The sequence below is a fragment of the Equus asinus genome, chromosome 5 (genome assembly GCF_041296235.1).
Source record: "Equus asinus isolate D_3611 breed Donkey chromosome 5, EquAss-T2T_v2, whole genome shotgun sequence".
Lineage (NCBI taxonomy): Eukaryota > Metazoa > Chordata > Mammalia > Perissodactyla > Equidae > Equus > Equus asinus.
Genome location: NC_091794.1, coordinates 86,647,893 through 86,669,624, shown reverse-complemented (window position 1 = coordinate 86,669,624; position 21,732 = coordinate 86,647,893). Strand labels below are relative to the sequence as shown.

At 41.1% G+C, this 21,732-nt stretch overlaps 1 protein-coding gene across 1 annotated transcript in view; it reads left to right on the top strand.

Moving 5' to 3' along the window:
- Positions 1-1,228: 1,228 nt before the first annotated feature.
- LOC106830530 (protein argonaute-4) overlaps positions 1,229-21,732 on the top strand; it is a 34,285-nt gene continuing 13,781 nt past the window's right edge. The window contains exons 1-13 of the mRNA XM_044770335.2: positions 1,229-1,647; positions 7,086-7,251; positions 9,943-10,063; positions 11,480-11,661; positions 11,847-11,983; positions 12,081-12,215; positions 13,140-13,227; positions 16,034-16,181; positions 16,441-16,560; positions 16,683-16,811; positions 17,054-17,187; positions 18,285-18,469; positions 19,546-19,705. Coding sequence (XP_044626270.1) covers positions 1,629-1,647; positions 7,086-7,251; positions 9,943-10,063; positions 11,480-11,661; positions 11,847-11,983; positions 12,081-12,215; positions 13,140-13,227; positions 16,034-16,181; positions 16,441-16,560; positions 16,683-16,811; positions 17,054-17,187; positions 18,285-18,469; positions 19,546-19,705 — 1,724 coding nt within the window. The 5' untranslated portion in view covers positions 1,229-1,628. The remainder of the gene's footprint in view (positions 1,648-7,085; positions 7,252-9,942; positions 10,064-11,479; positions 11,662-11,846; positions 11,984-12,080; positions 12,216-13,139; positions 13,228-16,033; positions 16,182-16,440; positions 16,561-16,682; positions 16,812-17,053; positions 17,188-18,284; positions 18,470-19,545; positions 19,706-21,732) is intronic.

Here is a 21,732-nt window from a genome sequence, read left to right as displayed (position 1 = left end):
GTGGTTTGCCCCTAACATTTTTTATCACTACTTACAAAAATTACTTGGCTCTATGGCTGCACATGGTAGGTGCTCAAATGAATATTTTACTACACCTCTTATGGGCTGAATTGTGTCCCCCTCAAAATTCATGTTGAAATCCTAACCCCCACTACCTCAGACTGTGACTGTATTTAGAGATGAGATCTTTAAAGAGGGAACAAATTTAAAATGAAAACTGTAAGGTGGGCCACAGTCCAGTATGATTGGTGTCCTTATAAGAAGAGAAAATCTGGACACAAACATGCACGGAGGGAAGACCATGTGAAGCCACAGGGAGAAGATGGCCACCTGCAAGCAAAGGAGAGAGATCTCAGAAGAAACCAACCCTTCATCTTGGACATCTAGCCTCCAGAACTATGAGAAAATAAATTTCTGTTGTTTAAGTTGCTTAGTCTGTAGTACTTTGTAACGGCAGCCCTAGCAAACTAATGCCACACATACACATTGTACCTTTTAAACTGGTGGACAGAGGGCTTCCTCATTCTGCTGACTAGAAACTGCTTCTTGGCCTGTAGTCCTATGCTCTCCAAGTCGAAGTCTCAACTAAAAGGCCCAAGGATGCTGGGCCTGCTGGCCTGACCAGGCTGCCTTAGAGAGCATGTTGCTCTCTTGGCTCTTGGCTGCCAAAGTGAAGTCAGCCAGCAAAGCAAGATTTTTCTCTTCTGAAGTGACTGGTGACTTGCCCACCAGAAGTGCTTGTCACGGACCAAGGAGAGAATGCATCACTCATCGTGGTCCATTCCTGTGGTGCTTTCCGGCTGCATGGGGAGGGAAGGGCAGGTGGGTGTGCGGTGTTGGATGAAGAAGCGGAGGAAAAGAGCTGCGTCTGTGCTGACCCTGGTGTTCTCTGTCCCAGGACAGTGGAGAAAGAGGACAGAGAAGTAGTTTGAGGTGGGAGGAAGGAGGAGAGGGGCCTGATGTGAAATTCAGGACACTTTCCAACCCCAGAAGCGGAGAACTGTGTCTGTGGATCAGCGCGGTCTGGAATCCCAATGTTTTGGGGGTGCTGGGGGAGTACTATGTGTCAGGAGACTCCGGGAGGATCGCACGCAGCCCCCCAAGGCCATCTGTAGAGGACGGCCGCCCCGGGCGGACACGGCAGTGCGGCCGAGCGGGCGCGCACCCGACACGTCCTGGGGCACTGCCCCCTCCGGGCGCGCGCCCGCCCCCGCCCCACCCCGCCCCTGCCCCACGCCGGGCTCGGTGGACCCGGCGCCTGGAGCCGCGCACGGCCCCCTCCGCGAGCCGGGACCCCCGGCCGCGCGCGCCCCGAGCCCCGCGCCCCGTCCCCGCCCGGCGGGCGCGCGCGCTGGCTCCCGCTCCCGCTCCCGCTGGCGGCGGCGGCGGCGGCGGCGACGGGGATTGTTTTTGTTGTCGCTGAGGCCGGAAGAGCCGCGGGAGCCGGGTCCCTGTCCCCGGGCCCGGCGCCGCCGCCGCCCCCTGCCCAGCGCCCGCGTCTCCGCGGCGCCCCCCCCAGCGCCAATATTCCGGAGATCAAGCGTTACGCGGCGGCGGCGGCGGCGGCGGCGGCGGGGCCCGGAGCGGGAGGCGCCGGGGACCGGGGCGAGGCGGCCCCCGCCGCCGCCATGGAGGCGCTGGGACCCGGTGAGGAGCGCGCTCGGGCCGGGGCCGGGATCGGGGCCCGGGACGGGTGGCCGGGCGGGACCGTCGCTCCCCGTCGCCCCCATCGGCTCGCGCGTCCCTGGGCTCGGGCTGTCAGGCCTCGGGGACTGGGAGCTGTGCCCCGTTGCACAAGGCGGAGGGAGCTGACCCGGGCCTCGGGAGGCGGGGACCGCGCCCCAGCCTGGAGAGATGAGCCAGATCTCGAGGTCTAAGGGAGGGAGGCCCAGGAAGGTGACCCGAGTCCCCAGGTAGAGGGGAGAACTGACCCAACCTCAGGAGGTGGTCTGTCCTCCAGGGTTGAGGCGAGGCCAGTTTGGGCCTCAGAAGGGACGATCTGTGCCAGGTGCTCAGCGGAGGCCTGGTCTGGAGCTGAACGGGAAGGACCCCCAGCCACTACCAGGGGTATTGTTGGTTTGGGGCCGCACCCCTATTTTTCTTTGCCCTGGCAGACGGTCTAACGCTCTCAGATAAGGAAGAAGGAGAACTTGCCGCAGACACTTCTCATGATCCGCAAAGACGAAGGGGCAAAGTATCCACCTTTTCTTGAAGGCTCTGAAGTCTCTATATGGTCCTATCTGTCACTCTGTGCGACAGTCCCAGAGTGGTCTGGGCTAGCACTTAATGACAGGCTAGTTACCGGCTAGCCGGCTCCAGCACAAGCTTTAATGCCCCAAGTTCTCTTCTAATTGGGTTATGGGTGGTTGTGAGGATCAAATGAAGAAGAAAGTCCTTTGGAAACTAATTCCACATCTTTGGAACGGCCTCTGGTTATCTCCCCCACTCGGCACAAACCAGAGGCACCATTCCAGGTTGTAACAAATGCCCTGCAGATTGGGACCTGGTGCACCCACCTCAAACCCCAACAGGTTTCTAATGCCTTGGCCAAGTAAGGCAGAGTTTAGGGCCTGTGATAGAATTAACTTTAATATCAAAACTTAATTACATAGTGGACTCAGTTGTAGAGCATTTTAGGTTTTTCAGTGCATAGAAAATTTTGTTTACCATTTGAATTTGGAAAGTTTGAAGGTTTGTTTACTTAGAACTTTTTTACGTAGCCGAATGATTAAACTCCACCTTAACTTGCTGCTTAAAGTGTTTTTAAAAACCTGCATAATCAAATTTCATAGGCCTTTTAAAAATAAATTGGTTTTGTCACATTAATATTATTTGATGAACCTCAGCATAAGTATTATGCTGGGTCACTTCACCTATGCCCCCCAGCTAAAGGCGTGATCAGGTCTTTAGGAATGTAACAGACTTCTATTCAAATCCAATCTAGTAATTTAATAGTCGTATAACCTTGCACAAATTACTTAATTCCTTTGAACTTTCGTTTCCTCATCTATAAAATGAGGGTAATAATAATTGTGTGCCGCAAGATTGTTGTGAGGATGAAATCGGATAATGTATGTGAGAAGTCTTACTGTAGAGCCTGATACATTGTAGATACTCAACAAATGTTTCTTCCTCCCCTGGTAGTAATTCATAATAGAAGCAACTGTTGCATTTATGAGCTGATATTACGAGAGACTATGTAACTGTGTGTACAGCTGCATTTCACAGAAAAGATCAACCTGGTGGTGTTAGGAGCGTCCCAGGGACTCCTTTTTTTTGTTTGTTTGATTTTGGCTTTTGCAGGTTTGAGGACTTATCAGTTCACCCAGGATTGTGGAAAATTAATTCTCACTAACCACATCTATATGACACAAACGAATAAACCGAAGTGTTACATAGATCTTTTCCGTTGACTGGACTATTTTCTTGTCTGCTCTCTGGCAAAGTCCTTTTTCCTGTCCTGGTTCTTTGGAAACCCAATTAATAACAAGAAGCTGCTTACTGGGGCCAGCTGCGTGGCTGAGTGGTTGGGTTCGCGCGCTCTGCTGCGGCGGCCCAGGGTTCGGATCCTGGGCGTGGACATGGCACCGCTCATCGGGCCACGTTGAGGCGGTGTCCCACATCCCACAACTGGAAGGACCTGCAACTAAGATATACAACTGTGTATGGGGGGGGGCGGGGGAGATAAAGCAGAAGAAAAAAGAAGCTGCTTGCTGAGCAGAGAATCAGAGCAAAGGATGTTGATAGTTTTGTGGGGTAGTTCATCCAGGCTGTTTTAGAACCTAGAGAAGCTTTTCTGCTTCATTGTTAAAGCACACCCATCTGGTGCCTTGTGCTCTCCTCACTTGAACCATCCTTGAAGCATTCTTAGTCTTGCTCTGCTCTCCCTCACCCCATTTCGGTTTCTGACAATAATAACTTGGAAATATGTTTCATTAGATTGCTATTTATTTTGGTTATATTAATGATAACTTTTATTTTTACAGTGCTTTATAGTTTGAAAAGTGCTTTCATAGCTCTTAGCTCATTTGAGCCTCTGTAGGGTAGGCAAGGCAGCTATTATCCCCATTTTACAGATGAGAAAAAAGATTCAGAGAGTTCAAGTGAGTTCATCGAGGTCTGAAGGCTGATTGGTGAAATGAGGATGAGTCTGGGTCATCCAACTCCTAGTCTAATGCCCTCCTCTTCATTTAAGTCTGACTTCATCCGGTCTACGTTGACTCTTACTTGTTTCCTTTTCGGACGATGTAATTTTCTAACTTTGTCACCAAATTTTGGAGATGCCCCCACTATGAGGCCCAGGAACCTTTGATCACTGACTGTAACATTTATGCAAGTACAATCATAATAGCTAACATTTATTGAGTGCTTACTATTAAGAGGCACTGTGTTAAGCCTTTTATATATATCATCTCGTGGGATCCTCACGATAGCCTTATGAGATAGATGCTGTTGTTACCACACCTGCCCCATTTTATAGATGAGGAAACTAAGGCACAGAGAGGCTAAAAAACTGGCCTAGGTCATGCAGTTACGGAGTGGTAAAACTGGATTGAAACCCAGGCAGTTTGGCTCCAGGGCCTTAGCCATGGTTTCTTAATTCATCATAAGTGGTTTGCTAAATTCAGAGAAACCAGTTTTTGGAATGGAAAATTTTAGAGTATAGTTTTCTAAATAAATCTTCTAAATTTGTTATAAGAAATGGTCACTCACCCTCCAAATTTTCTCTCTTGCCAAGGAAAAGAAACACATTTACTTTTTCCACTTGTTAATGCGTTTTCTTTCATTTCTTCTGCTTCTGTCTCTTTGGCATCAAGTACTTCAGAGAGAGAGAGAGAGAGAGAGATACCATAGGACTGTGAAGTGTATCTGGGAAGAAAAGGCACAGGCCTGGGAGTTAGGAGACCTAGATTCTAGGCATGATTTAAAATCAAAGTCATATGTCCTTGTGCATGTCATTTGATCCAAATTTCTGTTTCCAAGTTTCTATCATAAAGCTGGATTTATGATACAATGATTGCTTAAGTGTATCTTGGAATAGGAAGGGCTGACTTATCCGTATGATTTAATTGAGTTAATTCAGTATGGCTTTTACCTCTTACCTTGATCGTAAATATATCATCACACCCAGAGTAGATCCCCTTGTACATAGAAATGGAGTCAACTCCCAGCAATTGTAATATTTTTAGTATAAATTTTTTGCTTTAATGAAAAATAATTGACAATGCTCGGGTTTTAGTAATGGCTGGAATTCAGTTTAGTTTCTATCTGGAATGGCTACAAAGATTATTAGTACTGTCCAGCTCAACATTTATTGAATTCCTACAATGTGCTAGTCATTGAATTAGGTACTGAGGAGGTAACAATGAACCAGAGGTCCATTTCTTCTAAGAGTTTACAATCTAGTGGAGGAGACAGAGTAATTAACATGTTTCTATGTACTTGTGCTAAGTGCTTCCTTGTATAGAGGGTCTTGAGAACACAGAGGATGCATCCTACAGTCTAGGAGATTCCAGCAAAGCTTTCCAAGGAGGTCACACCTAACCTGTGTTTTGAAGGATGAGTAGAATTTAGAGGAAGAGTGAACAATGAATTTAATATGTGAAAATATTTTCAGTACTTTAATAATTAGTGTATAGTGATCTAACACAAATTTCATTAAAGTGTTTGCTTTGATTTTCCTAAGTGATGTTGGACTGGAACAACTTCTTGCTTCAAAGTTTCTCTCCTTAGTGAACTGTCTTTGTTCTCGGCGAAATGCTGTTGCAATAAGAGAACCTGTTGTAACTTTCCATTGGAATCACAGTCCATTTTACTCAACACTTATTCATAGCAGAAAAGAAGTTTATTTTCCAGACCAGTGTTCACTTAACATTATCATCGAGAAGGAGTAAGGTTTTCTGTAGACAAATATTTCCCAAACTGTTTCCCCAAATCCATATCTGCTGAATATTGATAGATGTTTGATTTTAAAAGGAGAGAAAGAGAGTTCTGGACAAACATAAGTTGGGTAAATGATGAGTTAAAGTTAAGCAGGTTTATTTATTACATGACTTGTTGGAGAATTTAATACGATAATGTATAAGGTAATTTTAAGAAGGGGAAGAGAATATGCAGTTTCTTTAACTTATGGTATCTTTTGTGTGTGTGTGTGTGGAATATCTTGTGAACCATGAATGGAATAATTTGGGAAGACTGCTCTGTCTATACCAGAGTTTCTCAACCTTAGCACTACTGATATTTTGTACTGGATACTTCTTTGTTGTGGGGGGCTGTCCTGTGTGTTGTAGGATGTTGAACTGTATCCACGGCCCCTACCCACTATGTCAGTAGCACCCCCCCCCAAGTTGTGACAACCAAAAACGTCTCCAGACATTTGCCACATGTTTTCTGGGGGACAGAATCTCCCCCAGGTTGAGAACCGCTGGTCTAGACTGTAGGTTCCTTGAGGGCAGAGGCTCTGTTTTTTTCCTGAGTCCCTAGAGCAGGTTAGACATGTAATAAACGAATAAATGTTTGTTGAATAAATAAACTAGACCTGCTGATCTATTGTCCAGATTCTAAAAAATATCAGGTTATAAACAAGAAAGTGTATCATTATTGGTATTGCTTTACTTCTAAATTAGCAGGTAAGTTGATAAATATAGCTGCTGTTTAAGCTCCTCCTGTCTGTACAAACTAAAATAATAAAGGCTAATTTGTGGAGGATTAATGAATCATCTCCACCCTGAATAGGGTGGTGGCCCCCAGAGTTTAGAAGTGGTTTTATTTTAAAATACGTATAGTTTTGTAAACCTATCTATAGATCTACTGATGCTCATAGAAGGTTTTATACAATAGCCCACATCTGAGAGGCGTTCATCATACCGTCTAATTTTGATGTCCCCCATATTCAAAATAATAGCCACGTGGCAAAATATTTAGAAATATAGGTCAAAAGACACTCCAAGCTCTTTATATAAGAATATGTTCAGTGAATAATAAAATCTCAATCATTGTAGCTATCATTATCATGATGATGATCATGCAGAGAACATTATCCTTCATGACCGAATAGCACATCAAATGTCTTTCAATCTCTTTAGGACCTCCAGCCAGCCTGTTTCAGCCGCCTCGTCGTCCTGGCCTTGGAACTGTTGGAAAACCAATTCGACTGTTAGCCAATCATTTTCAGGTTCAGATTCCTAAAATAGATGTGTATCACTATGATGTGGATATTAAACCAGAAAAACGGCCTCGCAGAGTTAACAGGTAAGGATTAGAAAGAGTAGACTTCAGTGTATTTAAATGCATACAATTTATGATGTATCATATTCTCTAAATTCTTTCAACATGAAGGCTTTATTTTTCTCTAAGATGGTGAGTTTCTTAATAGCAGGTTTGCTGTCTCATACATGGGTATCCTCCACAGATTCTGGCAGGGTGCTGGATACGTCACTGTTCAATCAGTAAATATTTATTGAATGAAGAAGAAAGCTCACTCTTTCATTATGAAGACATTAATCTCTATGGGAAACAGAACTGTCTGGAAATTCAAATTTTATTAAGTGGTGGTATTAGACATGAGAAAAATATAAGTGAAAGACAGAAGAATCATCTTGGAGTATTAAAAAAAGTAAGCTCAGAGAGAAGATCTGTTTAATTCTAGCATTATCCAAGAGTGGTCTAGATTAGATGCTTTAAGCATTGTGGTCTGTATGACAGGAATCTACCAAATGTGAAGACATAGTTATGTAGTAGACATTCTTACGATGCGCTGAGAACACCCACTTTCCTTTTCTCTGTTTCCACACTGTGATATTCAAGCAGTCCTTCATCTTAAGATTCTTGCTTTTCTAAGAGTGTCCTTGCTGTTAAGTGAAATGTTTTATGCTGCTTGATTTTTTTTCTCATTATAGATCAATAATTTGGCTTTCTGGTACAGTTTAGTCTCCTGCAGGCCCATAATGGTTTGGTTGTTGTATAACTGGGGTCGATTGTAATAGAAGTGGTGTACGTAGCTAACATTGATCCGTTCAACAAATATTTTCTTGGGTGCTTGCTATGTGCCATGCATTGTTCCATGCTCTAGGAATACAACGTGAACAAAACAGGCAAAAGTTCTTACCCCTGAAGAGCTTAGATTCTAATGGGGGAAAAGACTGAAAATAAATGAATAAGCAAACAAAACATATTACTTGTTAGTTGGTGATAAGTGCTATGAAGAAAAATAAAATGGGTGGAAGATAGGGAAGGGGGTGGGGGTGAGCCACTGAGATATTATATATATATTACATCTATATATAAGATGATATAAATTATAGCATATTTGTGTGCTCTAGAGAGGAAAAATTCGATGATTCAGGAGAGAGGAAAATTCCTGGAGTGATATCCATGAGCACACCAGAGTAAGTAGGCTTACATGACAAGCACTGTCCTAATTACTCTGTGTATACTTATTTGCTTATACAGCAAACTTCTATGGTAAGTATTATGATTATCATAATTTTACAAATGAAGAAATAGATATGTGAGAGATTAAGTAACTTGCCCAGGGTCATACAGCTCTGCCACTTAATCATTGTGTGACCAGGGGTAAGTTCCTTACCGATTCTGAATTTTTATTTTTTCTTTTTAATATGAGGGCAATAAGCATTGCCCTACTTATCTCACAAGGTTGTTGTGGAGATTTAATGAGAATAGAGGTGAAAACATCTCTTCACTGCAAAACTCTTTATGGTTGTATTTTAAGAATGTAAGATGATGGGGCCAGTCCGGTGGCGCAGCGGTTAAGTGCGCACATTCTGCTTTGGTGGCCCGGGGTTCGCTGGTTCAGATCCCGGGTGCGGACATGGCACCGCTTGGCAAGCCATGCTGTGGTAGGCATCCCACATATAAAGTAGAGGAAGATGGGCACGGATGTTAGCTCAGGGCCAGTCTTCCTCAGCCAAAAGAGGAGGATTGGCAGCAGATGTTAGCTCAGGGCTAATCTTCCGCAAAAAAAAAAAAAAAGAATGTAAGATGAGAAATTACCCTTCCAGTAGAAAAATGTACAGTTAGTTCTTAAGTTAGATTTTTTAAATTGAGAATATATGATACTACATTTCTCCATCAATTTTCTTCAGTTGTGTGATTTGGTTTGAAAACGTGACTTTCTCTCAGATTCCATTTGTAGTAATATTCGTACCTTACCTAGTTGTGATCTGTCTGTCTTAAGCTGTATACTCTAGTATTCCTACGACTACACTTATTTCAGAGCCTGCATACAGGGCCTAGCATCCATGCAGGAACCCTTACATAAAGCTATGCATGCTTGATTGAGAGAAAGGCTTTCATTCTAAGGAGAAAGAAACTACATCGCTAATCTTTATAGAATGAGGATATTTTACATCATTCCCGTCTCTACACTGCTTAGGAGTACTTTGGAATAAAACAAGTTAGTGTGCAGAATAATAAATTACCAGCATTGGTCAAAGGGGTTGACTTATTCCTTTGAGTATGATGCATCTTAGATTAATTGATCTTCAGATTTCTGAATTTCTGCCCACTCTCTTTTCCAAAACCAGTATACTTCAAAAAGGATGTTTATTTGCTAATAGACTTATCATCATTCACTTATGAACATGCCAAACTTCGATACCTAAGATAGGTTATTCTTATAAGGCTGTGTTTATCCTAGGAGAGGATTTTGGAAAGCAGGAGTTTGAGAGGATGCGGTAAATTTTGTGCTCTCTTTCCTTTTACTCCCCTTTCTTTTGGTTTATCATCTCCTAGCTGCTTTTGTTTACGTGTCACTACCATTCTTCAGTTAACTATTTTTTGAATTATTTGAGTCAATTTTAATTTTGACCCTTACTTTTTCTAAGGAGTGTTGAGCTGAAGTAGCTGAGTAAAGTATGCTGATGATTTCCTCACTGTTACCATTTCTCAAAGCTAACCTCCACTGTCTCCATTCCTGTTAAGGGAGGTAGTAGATACAATGGTGCGGCACTTCAAGATGCAAATATTTGGTGATCGGCAGCCTGGCTATGATGGCAAAAGAAACATGTACACAGCACATCCACTGCCAATCGGACGGGATAGGGTAAGTGTTAACGGCAACAAATATTTATTTGACTTAGGTCATTTACTGGTAATTTGTAGGAAAAAAATGTTTTCCTTTCTAAGAACAATTCAATTCTAAGAGCTGTCTCTCCTAGGGGTGATAGATTTGTTATTCTGTCTATATTCTCTTGTCCCTTAGTTAATCAGTAATTGGAGATGAGATGAGCATTAGCATTTAGTTGATTATGTCATCTTTACATATATTCCCAAATTTGCACATTATTTAAGTGCTACCTGAGTCTGAACAATGGAGTTTTTGTAAATTATAGAATATTATAAAGTACCCACTTATGAAAATATTCATCATACCACAGTAACTTTTTTTTTTTTTTTGAGGAAGATTAGCCCTGAGCTAACATCTGCCATCAATCCTCCTCTTTTTACTGAGGAAGACTGGTCCTGAGCTAACATCCGTGCCCATCTTCCTCTACTTTATATGTGGGACGCCTACCACAGCATGGCTTGTCAAGTGGTGCCATGTCCACACCCAGGATCCAAACTGGGGAACCCCAGGCCGCTGAAGTGGAACATGCAAACTTAACCGCTGCCCCACTGGGCCAGCCTCCCCCAGTAACTTTTTAAAATGTTCGTTTTTAAAATTAGAAAAGCAATACATATGTATGTACTCATTATAAACTTATTCAGGCAATCTAGAAATGCAGTAGTTTCCTGCCTCCCCACCTGCCTGCACCCCTCAATCCCATTTTCCTTTTCAGAGGATGCTGCTGTAATAGTTTAGTATGTATCCTTTCAGATATTATGTGAATTAGCTAATTATGCATATGTTTATGTATAGTCTTATCTGTTTGCATATTGTTCTAGGATTTATTTTTTCATTTAACGATGTGTCTGGGAGATCTTTCCATTTCTGTACATTTAAATCTACCTTATTTTTTTTAATTCAGATATTTTTATTGTGGTAAAGTATACATAGCATAAAATTTACTATTATAACCATTTTTAAGGGTACAGTTCAGTGTCATTAAGTATATTCACATTGTTGTACAATCATGATCACTGTCCGTTTCTAGAACTTTTTCATTATCCCAAACTAAAACTCTGTGCCCATTATAAATAATAACTCCCCATTTCCTTCTCCCCCACTCCCTGGTAACCACTGTTATACTTTCCGTCTCTATGAATTTATCTGGCTTATTTCACTTAGCATAATATTTTCAAGGTTAAACCATAGTGTAACATATACCTTGTTTTTAAACTATTCCATAATATTCAATATTAAATTATTCCCCTATTGCTGGACAGATAGGTTGTTTCCAATGTTTTACAATTATAGAAAGTGTTAAAATAAATATCCTTATACATATACTATGTTGAATATTGCTCGGATCTTGCTCTCAGCCTTTGTAAATATATGTGTATGTGTGTTTTTCCTTAGGTTGATATGGAAGTGACCCTTCCAGGTGAGGGTAAAGACCAAACCTTTAAAGTGTCTGTTCAGTGGGTATCAGTTGTAAGTCTTCAGTTGCTTTTAGAAGCTTTGGCCGGGCACTTAAATGAAGTCCCAGATGACTCTGTGCAAGCACTTGATGTTATCACAAGACACCTTCCCTCCATGAGGTTAGTACGTTCGGTTGAGTTCTTTGCCATAAATGTCAGACTTCTTTTTGGCGGGTTGCATTGGAACCATTGAAAGTTTTCTGCATAAGTCATAGTTCAAACTTGGTTCAGTTTACAAAGTTGAGAGTGAAATGAAAGACCTTTCAAGTTTTTATTGTGAAACATACAAACTCTTTTTTCTTTAGGTACACTCCAGTGGGTCGTTCCTTTTTCTCACCTCCTGAAGGTTACTACCACCCTCTGGGAGGGGGCAGAGAGGTCTGGTTTGGCTTTCATCAGTCTGTGAGACCTGCTATGTGGAACATGATGCTCAATATTGATGGTAGGATGGAGCTCTCTTTACCCTTTACTGTTTGGGCTCTTTTTTTTCGGTCTTTCCCTTTCCCTGAAGCTAAGTATCCTTCCTTTCTGTTTGTTAGTATCTGCAACTGCTTTCTACCGGGCCCAGCCTATCATTGAGTTCATGTGTGAGGTTTTAGACATTCAGAACATCAATGAACAGACCAAACCTCTAACAGACTCCCAGCGTGTCAAGTTTACCAAAGAAATCAGAGGTAGGTATTTGCATTGCTGTAGTCCTGGAGAGGCCTCTCGGCACGGTGCAAGGAGCATGGTCTTGGAGTCAGTCAGATACGCCTGGGCTTCCATCCCACCCCAGCCACTTCTCTCAATGGGACCTTGAGCAAGTTACTTAACCACTTCAGTGAGCCTTAGTTTATTCATCTCTAGGGTAAAGTTAATAATATATATCTTATAAGGTTATTGTAAGAATTAAATGCAGGGGCCGGCCCCGTGGCCGAGTGGTTAAGTTCGCGCGCTCTGCTTCAGCGGCCCAGGGTTTCACCAGTGCAAATCCTGGGCGCAGACGTGGCACCGCTCATCAAGCCATGCTGAGGCAGCATCCCACATGCCACAACTAGAAGAACCCACAACTAAAAATGCACAACTATGTACCGGGGGGCTTTGGGGAGAAAAAGGAAAAGTAAAATCTTAAAAAAAAAAGAATTAAATGCAATTAGATGTATAAAGCTTCTGGCACAGTACCTGGCACATATCAGGCACTAAGTAACCCTTACCCACTTAAAAACTTCCATTTTAATAAGATGACACGAGTTCATTTATTCTCCTTTTGAAATTTCTTTTCTTCTTTACTTGTTATTAGCTATTTTCTCTCACTAGAATATAAGCTTCATTAGGCCTGTCTCTCGACCTGGTAATAAGTGACAGGACGTAGTTGACACTTAGTAGATATTTTTTGAATGAATTAATGAATTAAAGTAGGTTGCATATCTTGTCATCTGGGTTCTAGTTTTTTCTGCTTAGCTGAGGCTCCTTGCCTTACATGATGAAATTGTTACTATATCCTTGCAACTTTGGTCCTGTACAATGTCAGGGCTTTCTGAAGACAACATTTGAAACTGTTTTTGTCACTATGATTTTAATTAATACTGATGTTTTGACTTTTTTTTTAACTTCAGGTCTTAAAGTTGAGGTGACCCACTGTGGACAGATGAAACGAAAATATCGAGTTTGTAATGTGACTAGACGGCCAGCCAGTCATCAAACGTATGTTAACCACATCTAAAATGATACCACCACATTTTTGGTAACAGAGGAAACTACTATAATCATCTGAGAAATTGGTATCCCATGTTGGGATTTTCAAAATCACCAAGATCAGTTTTAAGCACGAAACCTTTAAGAAATGTTTAAATATTTTTGATAGAGATATTTATAAAACATATTTCTTGCCTTTAATTCATTTCACTTCTTAAACAGAGTATGCTCAACATACGTCAACTTTTATATAATGATGCAGAGTCATCATTATAAGCATCATTTGTGATACTGTTGTAATTCTCAATGCATGGCCCAAAGGGTCTGTTAAGGCCTCTCAGTCACATAAGGCTGTCATGGGAAGATTTGCTGTGTGATTTGTTTGGAATTTTCTCCCTCCATTTGTAGCTAGCTGCCCGTTCTTCCAGCTCTCAGTGTGTCTGGCATGCCTCCAGCGGCACGTTCATTTCCACTTCCTCAATCTCATTTTTCTAATCACCCAAATTCTAATCGACTGTGAACTCTGCCCAGTGAGAAAATATATATGAAAGTGCTTTTAAAATTACTATATATGTAGTCTTATTCTTGTAATCAAGATCTTTAAACTCATGTCAGACAAACAACATGGGCTCTTCTACGTAGAGAGCATGAGCTTAAATATATAAACTTGACATGATTTTAGTTAGTCAGAAGTCTTTTGTTTGTATGTTTGCTTATATTCCAGTCTGACTTTGTTGTAAATCCATGTTCTCAATTTTTAAATCTTAATGTGAATCAAAATCACCTGGAGGGCTTTGTTCTAGATAGTTGAAGTTTTTGGGTGACCTCTGGATAAATGTGTATTCAGTCTGATTTGAATAAATTCTTCCATATCGACTCATATAAATGAATTCATTACATGAATTTCTTGAATTATAAAATGATATTCCATGTATTCTTCATATTCATATTATACCATTTTAACATATAACATTATCACATTCATATTATAATGTTGACTTTATTCTCTAGGGAAAAAAAAGTTACCAAAACCTTGTGAAGTCACTATTGGGAACTGTAGTATTTGTTTCAAGAAGAACTTTGTCTTTTTCATTATTTAATTACTTCACATAACCCTGTAAAAATAGTTATGTTTATAGACCTATATAATCTTTGCATGAGAGTTAAAAGCACATAGATTTAAATATCACACAGCTGATACTCACTGCGTTGTTACTTTGTGGGGCTGTGACAGTTAAGAAAGCAAGATTAAAGTTATTATTTTGCCAAGTATTTGAGATAATTTGCTCACTGGAAGAACCAAATAAAGAATCTCTTCAATGATGCTCCCCAATTTATACCAAATATTCTGGCGCACTCTCAATTTCATGTATTTGGTCTGATTGCCTTCAGATCTACATATATTTGTCCTAGTTTGGGGATCTGAAAATGTGACCCGTAACTGTGCTACACTCATTTTACAAAAGTTCTAGAAGGGCCCACAACAAAGAATATACAACTATGTACTGGGGGGCTTTGGGGAGAAAAAGGAAAAAATAAAAAAATAATAAATAAATAAATAAATAAAAAGTTCTCTTAAGCAAACAAAGCTCCTATGTGGATGACTCGGGATCCTTATTTGAATTTAAACATCTGTAAGAAGCCAGCCAGTAAGAGATTGTCTTTGTATCTGTGGGTGTTAACTGACTGCTAGGGAGGCTCTGCATTTTCTGGTTCTGCAGCTTCTTCTTGTTTTAAATTCTTTTTAAATTTTAATTTAAAGTTTTTCTCATCCTAGCTTCAACAAACATGGAAAATTCCAACAGAATCACTGTTCTGATTAAAGAATGACTTAAGTGAAAATGTTCAAATAAAGATTGACCGGGGGCCGGCCCTGTGGCCGAGTGGTTAAGTTGGCGCTCTCCGCTTCAGCGGCCCAGGGTTTCACTAGTTCCGATCCTGGACACGGACATGGCACCTCTCATCAAGCCATGCTGAGGCGGCGTCCCACATAACACAACCAGAGGGACCTACAACCAAGAATATACAACTATGTACTGGGGAGCTTTGGGGAAAAGAAGAAGAAGAAAAAAAGAAGATTGGCAACAGATGTTAGCTCAAGTGCCAATATTAAAAAAAAAAAAAATAATAATAACCTTGGGGCTGGCCCCATGGCTGAGTGGCTAAGTTCACGTGCTCCGCTTCAGGGGCCCAGGGTTTCGCTGATTCGGATCCTGGGTGCCGACATGGCACCGCTCATCAGGCCATGCTGAGGCGGCATCCCACCTGCCACAACCAGAAGGACCCACAACTAAAATACACAACTGTGTACCTGGGAGCTTTGGGGAGAAAAAGCAGAAAAAAAGAGAAAGATTGGCAACAGTTGTTAGCTCAGGTGCCAATCTTTAAAAAAAAAAGAACCTCACACCCAAGTATACACTCCTCCCAGCATCATCATTTTAAAAAAAAAAAAGGGGGGGCCAGCCCAGTGGCACAGAGGTTAAGTGCACATGTTCCGCTTCGGCACCTGGGGTTTGCCAGTTCGGATCCTGGGTGCGCACATGGCACAACTTGGCAAGCCATGCTGTGATAGGCGTCCCACATATAAAGTAGAGGAAGCTGGGTACAGATGTTAGCTCAGGGCCAGTCCTCCTCAGCAAAAAGAGGAGGATTGGCAGCAGATGTTAGCTCAGGGCTAATCTACCTCAAAAAAAAAAAAAAAAAGATTGACCTTTGTTTTCTAAGTGACTAATCAAGATAGAAAATGTTAGTAGGTATTTGCTTGTTTGAAAAAAAGAACTTGAAGAAATTTCTAAAAAGACATTCTCTCCTATAGTTTTCCCTTACAGCTAGAAAATGGTCAAGCTATGGAATGTACAGTAGCTCAATATTTTAAGCAAAAGTATAGTCTGCAGCTGAAATATCCCCATCTTCCATGTCTCCAAGTGGGACAAGAACAAAAGCATACGTACTTGCCACTTGAGGTAAGCTAAACTCAATTTCCTTTTCCAATCTGCCAATCTCTTGAATGAGTTAAAAAAAAAAAAAGTCATGTTCTCAGCTAGTGGTAGAATTCAGTATTAATTTCTAAAATATTTTTGGCAGTTAACTTCATTATATGACAGAATTTTGGAGGGTTTTTTTTTTCTGTTTTTGGAAATGGAAGATGTAAGATGCGGTTTGACAAAGGCTTAAGGTATAGAAGCCCATTGCACAAACTAATTTCTCTTTGCCCCTTGGTAGGTCTGTAATATAGTGGCTGGACAGCGATGTATAAAGAAGCTCACAGACAATCAGACTTCCACAATGATCAAAGCCACAGCAAGGTCTGCTCCTGACAGACAGGAAGAAATCAGTAGACTGGTCAGTAAGGCATGGTCTTTAAGAAAGCTCACTTTAAGATGAAAAAAGAAAACAATAGAAAACTCCTGATGGGACACGGTTACTCTTTGGTTTTTATATATGCAGGCTTTCCTGTCCTTTAGGTGAAGAGTAACAGCATGGTGGGTGGACCTGATCCATACCTTAAAGAATTTGGTATTGTTGTCCACAATGAAATGACAGAGCTCACAGGCAGGGTACTCCCAGCACCAATGCTACAATATGGAGGCCGGGTAAGCTTCTTATTTTATTCACCAAGCTTCTTCCAACAACCAGTCAAAAAGAGAATAATCCAGGGTTTTTCCGCTACACCACTACACTGAATTTGCCCATAGTTTTGCTCATTATCGCTTTTTGTCTTTTGGCTAATACCAAATAGAGTTCTGTTTATCCCCTCATCAACCTTAAAATGGCCTTAGATTGTAATGTCTTTTCTCTTTTCTTTTGTTTCTTTTTTGTTTTTGTTTTTTTAAAGAATAAAACAGTAGCCACACCCAACCAGGGTGTCTGGGACATGCGAGGAAAGCAGTTTTATGCTGGCATTGAAATTAAAGTTTGGGCAGTTGCTTGTTTTGCGCCTCAGAAACAATGTAGGGAAGATTTGCTAAAGTGAGTATCTTCGTATTTTCAGCTTAGTAATATCCCTTCCAGATATGAAAATACCATCTTTATGTGAATGTGCTGTGTGCACTGGCCCTAAATCCCTGACTCCTATAGTGACACCATCTGGCTATAGGAAAAAGACCTTGTGTTATAGTAAATTGCAAACGTGGGAATTACATTAAGAATCTGACTCAGCTTCCTTACATTTAAAGCAGAAATTTCTGACTAACAAGGCTGAAGCAGTGCTCGTTGGCAAATTCTTGGGTTCTTAGTGAAGCTTCCTGTGGTATTAATTGTATCTTTTCAGCTAAGATAAAAACTAGTTCATTTTTAATCATTGTAATTTACCAGCAAGCTTGTTTTACTCGAGGGTCACTGACTGAGATGATTGGTTCACGTCTTACAGATGCAGCTATCTATATAAAGACAGTTAATGAGAAGGGTGGAGAAATTAAGGCAGGAAAAGGGAACTGGGATGAAAGAAAGGAATCCTACCAAATATTGGCAAACGCGCAAAAGGAATTGCTCTGAAACCTTTATACGTAGATTGAAGTGACTTCTCAAATCCAAAATTTAAAACTTTATGATGACTTTTGCTTTTTTTAAGTGATGATTTCTTTTGATAGTGTTATTGCATCAGATTTTTTACAAGTTTGAATGTAATCCTAAATACGCTGATTTTGTGACGGTGTTTCTGTGTTCTCAGTTGAACACAACCTTACCCATCTATTCTTGTGTCAAGCTTACCAGAACACGTTACCTGAAATTTTGACCTTGCTTCTCTTCAGTCCAGTATACTAACTTGAATGTTTAAAAAAATCTTTGGACAAGAATGCTGTTCTAGTCACTGGGGCCCAGCTGAGGCATAATTATTTAAAAATTCAAAATGATAATCTGATATCTTAGTAATACAGATTCTTGTGCATTATAATTGCACTGATACATCTGCCAGTCTATTTTTGGCAACCAAAGATTTTTTTTATTTGTTTGTTTCTAATTTTGGCTAAGAATTTGCAGAACTGAAAGAAGTATCTTAAAGGGAAATAAATGCTAAGAATGTACTCTGAAATGAAAGCACTGTGCCACTGGGTCTGTTTTGACAGGAGTTTCACTGACCAGCTCCGTAAAATCTCTAAGGATGCAGGAATGCCCATCCAGGGTCAGCCATGTTTCTGCAAGTATGCACAAGGTGCAGACAGCGTGGAACCGATGTTTAAACATCTGAAAATGACCTATGTGGGCCTACAGCTAATAGTGGTTATCTTGCCCGGGAAGACACCAGTATATGGTATGGACCCTTTTAATGTTGAATGAGCCATGATTTCAAGTAGCAGGTAGAACAGTCAGGATAAGCTGGGTTAAGATGCACTCAAAACAACCCCAAGTTCTCAGTGGCTCAAAGCAACAAAGGTTTATTTTTTTACCCCTCTGTGTCCATTGAGGGTAGACTTCAGCCTCTGCTCCATGTCATCGTATCGTTTTCACTCTGAGGCCCGGGGTGGCAGAGCAGTCCCTATTTGGAATGTTGCTGGCCCCAAGGCAGAGAGAAAAGAGAGCTCTGGAGAGTTCTTAACATCTGCAACTATTTGGCCACAACCAGCTGTATGGCCCACCCAACCTGTGCGGGGGATGCGGGAGTGGGGGCCAGGGAATGTGGTGGAAATGCGGGCCAGGGCATACAGTGCACTTCTCATAGTCCCCAAAGCAGAGAGAACTGGAATGTTTGGTGAAAAGCACTTAGGCATATCAGAGTGGGGAATAATGGGCGAGCCCAGCACTTCCAGAAAAGGAGCTGTGTAGTTTGTATCTATTCTAAGAAGAATGATACAAAGTTCTTTTGGCTATCATCTGAATAACGGACTTGGGAATGACAGACCAGCTGTTTGAACTTTACGAAATGTCTTCAACTCTCTCTCTGTTTCTTTTGTTACCTTCTGTATATCTCTAGTATTTAGAGGGGAAAAAAAGGAATAAAGAACCTGAAAATTCAAAGGGCTGGCTTGTGTACTGAGAGGGAGGAGCTGGGGAGACTGATTCCTTTGCCTGACCAGTCCTGTGGGAAAAGTAACCTCAAGGGACTGAGTGAGTGGTGGCACGCAGCATTTAAGGCTATAGGAAGTGGGCCAGCTTCAAGGCCTGCAGGAAGAAAGAAGAGTGGAGGGGGAGGGCTGGTTTATCCAAACTGAAAAAAAATTGCCCTGGGGTTTAGCAGATGAAAGGGCCACAGATGAAAAGCATCTAGCATGGTGTACAGTATATAGTAGGCACTCTGTAAATGTTAATGGGTGAGGTTTTTTCCTTACTCTTAGTAATTAGGAGAATATTTAAACATTTTAAAATTAATTAATGAATATATTTTTTTAGCGGAGGTGAAACGTGTTGGAGATACCCTCCTGGGTATGGCCACACAGTGTGTCCAGGTAAAAAATGTGGTGAAGACCTCACCCCAAACCCTTTCCAACCTTTGCCTGAAGATAAATGCAAAGCTTGGAGGAATTAACAACGTGCTTGTACCTCATCAAAGGTAAGATTCTGGACTCTGTTTGTCCCGCTTTTTTATAAAGATCTAACGATATAATTTTACAGTAAAGCACGCAAATCTCAAATATGCATCTCAGTTACTTTTTCTTATGTATTTATACACTCATGTAACCACCACCCAGGTTAAAATATAGAACATTTCCATGGGGCTAGCCCTGTGGCCGAGTGGTTAAATTTGCATGCTCCACTTCAGTGGCCCAGGGTTTGGATCCTGGGCGCAGACATGGCACCGCTCATTAGGCCATGTTGCGGCGGCATCCCACATGCCACAACTAGAAGGACCCACAACTAAAATATTCAACTATGTGCTGGGGGGGATTTGGGGAGGAAAAAAAAAAGCAGGAAAAAAAAAAAGAACATTTCCAGCACCTCATCAGGCTTCCTTGTGGCCTGTTCCAATAGATAATCCCCAAAGGTAACCACTATTCTGACCTCTGTCACCATAGATTAGTTTTGCCTGTTTTTGGACTTCATATAAATGGAAGCATACAGTATGTAGTATTTTGTATCTGTCTTCTTTTGCTCAACATTATGTGTCTGAGATTCATTCACCTTACTGTATTAAGTAGTAGTTTATTCTTTTTCATTGTTGTATATTATTTCGTTATAAGCGTATACCACAAAATTTTTATCTATTCTACTATTGATCAATATTCTTGTACCTTCAATATATACAATTCTTCTTCATTTTTGGTGGACTTAAGTCTTTCTCTTGTGTGTATATCCAAGAGTGAAATTGCTGAGTTGTAGAGAATACATAGATTTAGTATTGAAGGATACTGCCAAATAGTTTTCCAAAGTGGTTGTATCAATTTTTGTTTCCACTGAGAGTTCTAGTTGCTCTATATTCTCACCAACACTTGGTTGTATCAGTCCTTTTAATTTTAGCCATTTTGGTTGGGGGTAATAGTATCTCATTATGGTTTTAATTTGCATTCCCCTGATGACTAATCATTTGAGGACATTTTCATATGCTTCTTGGCTATTTGGACATCCTCTTTTACAATAGGCCCGTTCAGTTCTTTGCCTGTTTCTTAGATTGGGTCGTCAGTCTTTTCATTCATTTGTAGTTTTCTTATCTATTGAGATAATATCTGACTTGTTAACTCTAAAATGTTTTTATGGGAAATTCTGTATGTGAAAGTGCTTTGAAAAGTTAAGCTTAGGGCTGTGGTATTAGTCGTTGCTATACTTGAGAAGAAGATGAAATTGAGTCCCTTACTCTTGCACGTTCATATCACAATGCTCATTTTTGTCCTTGGGTGAAACTTCTAGGTCAATAAATCCTTCCTGCAGCATTGGTAGGTGAGGTATACAGGCCACAGGGGAAATTCACCTAAAGGCTGAAATCGTTTAATTTTACCCCAAACATGTGAGACAGTATAGCATAGTGGCCTAGTGTATACTTCAGGGTCAGACTTCCTGGTTTTGGATTCCAGCTTTACCACTTCCTAGCTGTGGGATCTTGTGCAAGTTCCTTATCCTCTTATGTCTCATTTTTTAAATCTGGAAAACTGAGATAATAATTGTCCCACCCTTATACAATTGTTGTGAGGACTAAGTGGGTTGATACATGTAAAGTGCTTACTATGGTGGCTGGTACATAGTATATGTAAGCTGTTACTATGTTATATATATGTATATTATAAATACATCTTCGCTGTTATATTGCTTTGTGCCAGGTCCATGTTGTATGATGATACATATAGAGAAATACAGCAGAGCCTCTGCCCTCAGGGAGGTATCTATTCTTTAGTATCTGTTCCATCTTTAGTACCTCTTACAAGAGATTTTCATGTTTGGGATGCCTCCTATATTACACTTTAAGAATCAATACTCAGTCCCAAATCCTACCTCTAAGAATTGACCAGAGAAGCGTGATATTTTCCTCCTTGATTCCTCAGATAGAGAAATCAGTGCCAAATAAATGAATTCACTCCTTCAACAAATATTTATTGAGCACCACCTGTGAGCTCAGCAGTGTTCTAGGCACTGGGGTTGCAGCAGTCA